Here is an 8,663-nt window from a genome sequence, read left to right as displayed (position 1 = left end):
AGGAATGGTTTGGACAAAACCTGGCATCTCCATCTAGGAGGAAGAACGTGAGGCTTCTGGGTTCACAAGTAATGTGACCTGTCTTGGCTTTGCAGAAGATTAAAAAGAGAAAGGACAGTTTTTGTGTAGTTAAAATGGTGCCACTTCTCCCGTTTTTAATCGATTGAAAGATTAAGCTGTTCTTCTGTAGGCATGTAACCTACACAAAGCAGAAATGGGAAATGTCTTCAGGTAGCAGAGGTGTGCTCTGGCTGGGTTTATAACAACAGTCTTGTAGGTGAAATCAAGCTGTCTAAGGTATGGTGCTTTCTGTAATTCGATTTGTGCCCGGTGGCAGTTGGAAAAGAGGCATTGCAATGCCTCAGGCTCGTGGAATATTGCTGAGGAGGAAGCCAAGCTATGGATACTTTATTTGAGAGGATTTGTACACCACCACTCTTCAGCTCCTTGAGCTGAAGAGAAAAGGATCCTCTTAGTGAAGGAAAATGCAGCTCTTGAGTTAGTCTGGAGAAAAAATGAAAAATGAGAATATGCTGGAACATCGCTGCTTCTCTTCACCCCCCCAGTGGACTTTGAGATACCCTGAAATTCTGTAACACTTCAAAGGAGGAATTGAGATCTGTGAGTGGAAGATGATTAGGGAAATCTGAAATATATCCTTAACAGTAATTGTCCTGACAATTTCAATATGCAAATTGCATCGTGTACTTAGCAAAAGTGATAGGTTGGGGATTAGAAGTTGGTGTGTTAAAGCACTGACGGTGTAGTAGCAGATTAAAGGAAGGGCAAGAGGCTGAAATCAGCAAGGATAGCAAGATAGAGGAGAAGGGTTTTGGAAGTAAAACTGAGCCCCAGAGGGCAGAAGGTTTTTGTTCGACGTTGATCAAAGCTTCTTGGTCTGCTTTCAGTCAAAAAGATAGTTCTGCCAGGTAGACTGGGCAATAATGCAGATGCGTTTAGAGGCCTCGGCTGGAGCTGCTGTCTCTAGCTTCAGTCTCCCACATGTTAAGAGAGGTGATCTCCCATGACAGAGCCCAGAAAAGGAAAAGAGTGCATGGTATTCAGTCTGCTGTTCTTTGATCTGTCGTGTTAAAGTACAGTTTTATCACTAAATAAAATCTCCTCCTTGCAAAAAGTGTCATGGATATCCCGTTAATAGCATTTCACTTTGCTTGCCTCAGCGCCTCTGTGCAGCCTGATGTGTGTCTGTCCTTCACCGGAGGTGGGCTCTGGAAACTCGTTCCTTTTTTCTGTGTTTTTATGCAATGTTGAGGAGTAAGAGGCTGTTTCAGTGAACGTGCAGATGATGGGACCAGCTAGGCAGGAGCCATAGGCATGGGGCCTGTCTTGCAGGTGCTGTGTTTTCACTGATTTCTTTCTCTGACAGGTAGCGAAGGTTCCCATTCTGGAATGTTCCCAGTACTTGGACTGTGAATCCTGTCTGGCACTGAAAGATCCTTACTGTGGTTGGTGTGTCCTTCAGGGACGGTAAGATAGATCCCTGGTCACTTGCAAGGATTTTTGAGGCATAGTGCTTAGAGATTGCCTCCACTTACTCTCTTCCTTGTGTCTGGGTATGTCTGTGTATCTGGATTTAGTGTATTTTTAGTTCCTTTATGGGCTATTATCTCTAACTTACCATTTTGCTGTCCACCTCCCTAAAACAGCACCAGCAGTCACAGATGCACGCAAGGGTATCTTTCCATTGCTTTTTGGGTCTTTGGTCACCACGCGTGATGCTCTTGCCCAGTGGATTTCAGCCTGGTTTTAGTCTGACTGCAGCTCAAACTGCCTCATTTCAAATGTAGAGGAACTATCTTATCTCCTCTTCTGGCGTCACTCTCTTATTTAGCGCTCATTTTCACTTTCTGCTCCCCTGCTGATCTTGCTTAATTAAGACATGTTTTGTTCCAGCATGTTTCTCTGCTTGCTGGCTCTGTCTCCCTAAAGAATGCCACAGGAACTAGTTGATGAACCTTGAAACCTAAAAAGTGCCTACCCATCTACAATTTGGCAGCAATTCATCCTATTACTGAAGGTGGTGGGAGACGGCGATGACTTCTATGGGTTGTGTGGCAGCTTCCCCAAAACTCCAGCAAGGCTTCAGCCAGCCAGTGCCAGCTTGGGAGCTGACCGTGTCCTGCTAGGGCTGTGCAGATCTCTCACAGGATTTCTTGCTGTCTCCCTGCAGGTGCAGCCGTCGCTCTGAGTGCTTGCGGTCCAGGCTGAGTGAGCAGTGGCTCTGGAGCTTTAACTCCACACAGCAGTGTCTGTCTGTCCAGTTGCTAACTCCAGCCAATATCAGCAGAGAGGAAAAGAGAAATGTGAGTGTGGTGATCCTCTGATGATGCTGAAGCATGTAGAAAGTCCCCTGCAAACTCTAAGGTGTCACAATTCTTCCCGCTGCTTTCAGTGGGGTACCAGATCACTGGGCCTTCAAGCACATGTTTTCTGCCTCACATGAGGGATTTAACAGCTTGGTGGTACCAGGAGATAATTTCATTGTTTTTTCCTATAAAACTAAACATCCTTCGCTCCTGAGAGTTACTGGGTATTCTGGAGTACTTGATGGCTGCTTGGGTGGGGTCCCTTCTTGGTTTAGTATCTATAAAATGCCTATGTCAGTGGTTTCACAATGTTTCTCACACTTGCTGTCAGGAAGCTCTGAAAGGGGCTGCCCAAAATTACAGCTTCGGTCTTATATCTGAAAGCTGACAGAAAGGCTAAGAAGGTGCTGCAGAGTTGCTAAGTCTGTCGTTGTGTCAGGAGATGGCAAGACCCTGTCTTTTGCTACAGACATGGGCAAAGGAGAAGTTGCCAGTTGCTTGGTGGGTGCCAAGTTCAGTTTGGGAACGGCAAGAAGTGGTGAATGGAACTGTCAGTCCTAGGAGGTGTTATAGGAAAATGGGGGTGTGTATAGAGAATTACTTTATGGGGCTCTGACTTTAAAAAGATAGAACCAGAAGATTAGATTAAAGAATGCGTTAGAGGGCAATTATTTACTGGATGTTATTGAATTCGTAGATATTCCTGGCTATCTCAGACTTACCTTCTCTGCGTGAGGAAGAATTTTACTCGTGTTACTTTGAAGACTATGAAAGCCCAGCAGTTCTGACAGAGTCAGGAATCATGTGTCCTTCTCCAGATCCCAGCCAAGCACCAGCTTTGCCAACAGGAGCAGGTCAGTGACATGCTTTAAATGGAGCATGGTAGCTCTGATAACATTGTTGGGAGAAAGTACGTTATAGGTCTGTCAGGTTGCCAGGATTAACAGCCATGAATGTACGTGGTCTGTCAGCAGGTGTTCAGTTCATCCTGTCATAATATCTGTTTGCTTTCTACTTGCGTGTCACACATATCCTATGCTATTTTGGGCTGTTGCCAAATTCCCGTGCCAAATTCTGGTAGTTGGAAAGGAGATCCTGCTTGAAGGGTTGTATGCAAATCTGAATATGATCTGAAATGCAGTCTAGAGTGGTGGCTGGTTTGGCAGCTTTGTCGTAAATCTGGAGAGAGGACTCTCTTAAATACTTAAATGATGTTATTTAGATCAAACAAAATGCAAACCTTCTCAAAACCCATGTCATAGCGGGAGAAGGAAGCACATGTAAGAAGAGGCAAGAAGAGATCTGCAGTCCTTAAAGCTGGAAATGAATCTGCAATGCAGCATAACCTCAGAAAATACAGTCAGCCTTCTATTACGGTGAACAATAACTGGCTGAGTATTGCTAATTGGCCACTCTGAAGAACCTAGAAAGTTCTCAGTTTATAGTCTTTGCATTGGATTTTACCCAGCGTTAGCTCTGATGATCTGATCTCTTCAAAGAACTTGCTCATCTGAAGTAAAAGGCAGGTGCTGGTTGGGACGCGTTCCACGCGATCCACCTAAATGGCTAAACCAATTTTCCGTGCAAGTATGCAGCTGGCTAATAGGCCTGAAGCACTCTCCATGGACAGAACACGACCGCAGAACCCAGCTAACACACTCATTTAATCCCAAACTCCTTCATTTTTCATATTATTTATAATATTGTTATATCTGGTTGTCACGCTGCTCTAGTCTGGAACAAACTGACCAGGTCTCCATTCGGGGTGGTCAGACACAGGGAAAGGGCTTCATGTGCTGCCACTAAGGCAGGGTGGGCAGGATTGGCCTCTCTGTTTTGCAGATGTGGGCCTGAAGTTGAGCACAGTCGTGAAAAATCAGTGTGGATAAAGCCGCAGCCTAGTTCTCATTATTCCAGGCTTACTGACTCCTTTGTAAATCAGTCTCGCTTTTATTTCAAGATTCCATCCCATGTTTCTTTCATATTATGTCTCTGAGGCTTAACCAGTCGCTTCTTTTTTCTAGCCTGAACTTGCTCATGGATGGTTCGTGTCCGTTTGATCTATCTGTGTTCTCATTTTGCTTGCACAGCTCTTCTCCCGCTCAGTGAGCTATGGCCAGGCACTCTTAGCACAGAGTTTTGCCCTGTAACTAAGTCAACTTCTTCTTTGTGTTCTTTTGTTACTCAGACTTCCTCTCTCCTTCACTGCATGCTGGCCTTTCTTTGCACGGCTTCTGTGCTCTGCTAAATGAATTTGAAGCTGGTAACCAGAATCATACACTGTTTTCTAAAGGAGATCTCATCAGGGCTTTAGACACCAGCACTTTCCTCTTCCTGCTTGCAGTGCTTTTCCCAGCTCAATAAAATATTCGGGCTTTTTCAGCTGTGTTTTAAAGGTTGCATACCGGCTCATCTGTCACTTCAAGCTGTTGAGCTCCAAGTTGGTAGCAGAAGCTCTTGCTCTCAATTTGCAAGTGCTCAACCTCATGTTCTGTACCGCTGAACAGTACTGTTGGCAGCCATGGGAAATAATGGCCTTTTTGGAGGAGGGAGTATTTATAAATATGGTGTCATAACCCTGAGCTCCTGGGAGGCGTTAGCCCTTCCAGCACTGCCAAATGCAATCACCTCTACGACAGTGATGGGAGCTGACAGGACTGCAGTGGCTCCTGCCTCCAGCTGTATAGGATACCCTTGTTTCCCCCTAAGCATGGGGTTTCGTACACACCTCGTTACCAGCTGTTTTACTGGCATGCCGCTTCACTTGTCATCACATCAGGAACTCAGTGTAGGCCTGACTGATCCTTCAACAGACACCTTAATTGTTTTGTGTTGTGAATAGAGCTCACCTGCAGGAGGAGGTCTGAATTCCAAGAGAGGAACAATGGACTTGTTCCTTATTTTTATAGTGAGCTGTCTTGAAGAAGTGGCAGCTCCCGGAGTTGAGCAGAGCATGCCTCATGTTCCCAGTATTTGGAGAACTAATACCCAACTCTGTGGCTGGGGGCATTTGTCTGGAATAAGATTAATTAGCTGTTTTAGTACTGTCATATGCAAAATATCTCCTTCAAGCTCATGCTCTCAGCTGCAGTAAGTTTTGACCATCTCTGCAGCTATTCGGTCTATCAGGAAACAGTGATAGTCTCTGCTCAGAGAACTGGGCTCTCCTGAGGCTTGCAGTTGACATGAGACCTGGATTTAAAGCAGATAAGCCTTCAGTCATTGCGAGTGAGATTACAAGTCTTATAAACATCTTCACTGACTCACTTCTCTGGACGTAGAACAAAGCTCAAGGTGAAGGCAGTATGGGAAGGGCATGTCCGTACTAAGGGTTTGGTTTTCTTTTGGATGGCAAAGGTAGACATGCAGCTTTGAGCCTGAAATGTTGCATCTTCCTCTATTACAGAGATGACAGTGGAATTCTAGCAGATAGAGATGGAAGGATCTCCAGACTAGTCTTCCTTCCCAGGAGTTGGCAAGAGCTGTCGTAAACTACTCCTGACAAACTTGTCCAACCTGTTTTTAGTGTCTGTAGGATAACTCAGTGATCGAGATGCTGGAAGCGTGGAAGGGAATCAGTCTCCATGGTTGACAGTGTCTTTCCTAACGCATATTGTGGCTCTTAACAGTATGGCAGACTTAAAATGGCTCCATTTCTAAAATGTTTATTTTCACTTTCAGATCATGTCACCATAAAGCTTGTAGTGCGTTTCCATGACATCTTCATTGCTTCCGTGGACTTCTCTTTCTATGACTGTGCTGCAGTGGCCCTGCTGTGGAAATCAGCACCGTGAGCACCTGCTTTTTCTTGTCTCTGGTGATAGGGAGGGTGGCTGTCCCTTCCCAGGTTGTCTTAGCAGCTGCTTTTCTGTCATTGTTCCAGGTGCCAGAAGTGTGTGAGCAGTCTCTGGGGATGTAACTGGTGCATCCAGCAGCACCTCTGCACCCACAAAGCAGCCTGTGAGGAAGGAACCATTATCTACAATGAGAGGGTGAGTCTCCTGCCCAGCCCTAGCCCTGTGCACTACAACAGCCTCAGCGAGCTGCAGTGATTCAGATCTCTTCTCAGCTAAAGCAGCAGCTGTCAGTCACATCGAGCAAGGAGGAGAGCTGTTGGAGCAAAGCCTCCCCTTGGAGCAACGCAAGGCTCTGCGTCCCTCGTGGTACGAGGGCTTGTTAGGTTTCTGAGGAAGTGCCATCAGGTGAAGCAGGTCACCCTTCTCCTGGAGTTATCCAGCCTGTGTTTCCAAAGCAAGAGACAAGAGCAAGCTGGCAGGGAGGCTGCCAGTGGGGGAGTGGAACAGATGCCTGTTTTGGCTGCTACAGGTGGCCTTGCAGTTTTGTGGGGGGTGAAGCAGACCTCCCTCTGAGTGGAGGCGAGTGCAGGCGTCTGTGGGAAGAGGGAATGCTCAGGGGCTTCTGCCCTGTGAGGTTTCCCCAGTCCCATCCCAAGACAAGGTGGCATGAGGTGAAGCTGTCGTTGAAATCCAGTGGGTGAAGGAGCCTCTTGTGAACTCTGCTACAGAAAGTAATACGGAGTGTTTTTCTGTCTGAGTTTTGTTCTGGTTCCTTTCTTTCTCTCTTCTCACCTCACCATGTTGTTTTTCTCTAGGCCCAGATCCCTACCTCAAGTGTGTTTCCTTCTTCAGCAGCTCCCCTCACCAAGTCCTCTACAACAGCCCCAGCTGCGGCCACAAAACCCATCACTCCCCCCGTGCATGTGGCAATGAGCACTGTGCCCCCCACAGAGCTGAACCACATCACGCTCTCCACAGCCTTGGATACGATGACTGACTCTGCAGAAACTCTCAGCTATACGTACTTGACTCTCGCAACTGAAGCAGTCTCTCTCCAGGCTGTCACAGAATCCCCTCTACCACCACCAGCAGACAACCCTGCTGTCACTGTGCCAGAGACAACTTCTCCTGCTGCTTCTGTCCTCACCAGCCCATCCAAAAACGTGGATCATGCAGCCTTGCCCACTGAAGGGCCAGCCACTGCCCAGGAGCCACAGCACACCAACCCTCCCACCACCTTGGTGGGTAGCCCTCTGCACACGTCAGCAGCAATAACACCTTCCCCTCATACCACTAGTTTCAAGTGGTCTCCGAGTTCTTTTCCTACCACACAGGCACAGAATTCTGCCATGTCATCTCCGCAAACCCCCAGCCAGGTGCCGGGGGGTCCTGCTGCCTCTGATGACTTTCCCAGATTGCTGGGAACTGAACTTCCTCCTTCAGAGCTCCCAGCATCAGCTCCCCCAGGCTGGCCGCTGGAGGAGGACAGAGAGCTCCAGGACATGGAGGACTCGATGGATTTGCTGCAGGCTGAGAATGACACATCTCCCTTTTCCGCTTCTACTCTTCTGTCGGGTGATGGTGATTCTTCAGAAAGAGATGTCCCTGACTTTCCCAGGATCCTCCACCCTGACCTTGACTATCAGTATGATGCCCCTGAGTTTTGGGAAGAGGTAAGTTGCTGGGCTTTGGAATGCACAGTCCAAGGCTGTAACACTGGGAAATTTTCAGTCATATTGCTAGTCTATTATTTCAGCACACAGGAGAGGTTGTGCCCTCTGAGAGCATAGAAGCTGACTGCTGTAACGTGCAGAGTGAACAGTGGCAGCCTGACGGGGAAAGAAAATGTGTGTGAGGTTCCCAGGTCTTGTAGAGAAGCTGCTGACCTGAAGGTGGCACCTGCTGTGATGTCCTGCACATTCACAGCTTTTCTGCTGTTCAACTCTTTGGGCTCTTTTGCTTTCCTGTAACTTCGTGGTAAAGAAGCACAGCTGCGTCTTTGTCCAGACAGGGCTTGCTTGTCTCCTGTTAGGCTTCGATTCCCTGTTTCAGCGCCATGGAGATCTCTAAAGACCTGTGTTTGTTTTCAGAATGAAGAGCTTAGCTGGGGTCCAGATGCATGTCCCTGCGTGCAGCGAATCCAGGGATCGTCACTGTTTCCAGTCAACGTGGCGAGGAAGATAACCCTGCTGGGAAAGAACTTCCACCTCTATCAGGTAGTCAGCTCAATTCCATCAGCATTGGGAAACCGTATTAAGGCAGAGCACTGCTTGTGCAACCCGGAGTGCTAAAAATACACGTAAGACAGACACAGTTGTGGCTCTGCCTAGGTTTATCCTTTTTGCAGAAACACCTAGAGGAATGACCTACTTCTGTGAATAAAGAATTACGTAGCTGGATCTCTCAGTGGGTAGGAGAAATTTCTTTCTCCCAGAGAAGGAGAGTGCAGGTGTGCAGCAGCCTGCTGGAGAAGATCTGCAGGTGTTTGGATTCAGCTGCACCTGTGCTGCATTGTAGATGGTAGTTCTTGGAATAACTT

General features: G+C 47.3%; 1 protein-coding gene across 1 annotated transcript in view; it reads left to right on the top strand.

Annotated features, from left to right (window-relative positions):
- LOC104502381 (plexin-B1-like) overlaps window positions 1–8,663 on the top strand; it is a gene marked incomplete at both ends in the record, with an annotated part of 21,513 nt that overhangs the window by 7,199 nt on the left and 5,651 nt on the right. Inside the window, 6 exons of the mRNA XM_010146347.1 lie at window positions 1,388–1,488; window positions 2,192–2,324; window positions 3,025–3,181; window positions 6,009–6,117; window positions 6,211–6,319; window positions 8,215–8,340. Coding sequence (XP_010144649.1) covers window positions 1,388–1,488; window positions 2,192–2,324; window positions 3,025–3,181; window positions 6,009–6,117; window positions 6,211–6,319; window positions 8,215–8,340 — 735 coding nt within the window. The remainder of the gene's footprint in view (window positions 1–1,387; window positions 1,489–2,191; window positions 2,325–3,024; window positions 3,182–6,008; window positions 6,118–6,210; window positions 6,320–8,214; window positions 8,341–8,663) is intronic.

Source organism: Buceros rhinoceros, unplaced genomic scaffold (genome assembly GCF_000710305.1).
Source record: "Buceros rhinoceros silvestris isolate BGI_N320 unplaced genomic scaffold, ASM71030v1 scaffold29702, whole genome shotgun sequence".
NCBI lineage: Eukaryota > Metazoa > Chordata > Aves > Bucerotiformes > Bucerotidae > Buceros > Buceros rhinoceros.
Note: the sequence above shows the minus strand (reverse complement) of the source record. Positions and strands in the feature narration are given on the sequence as shown.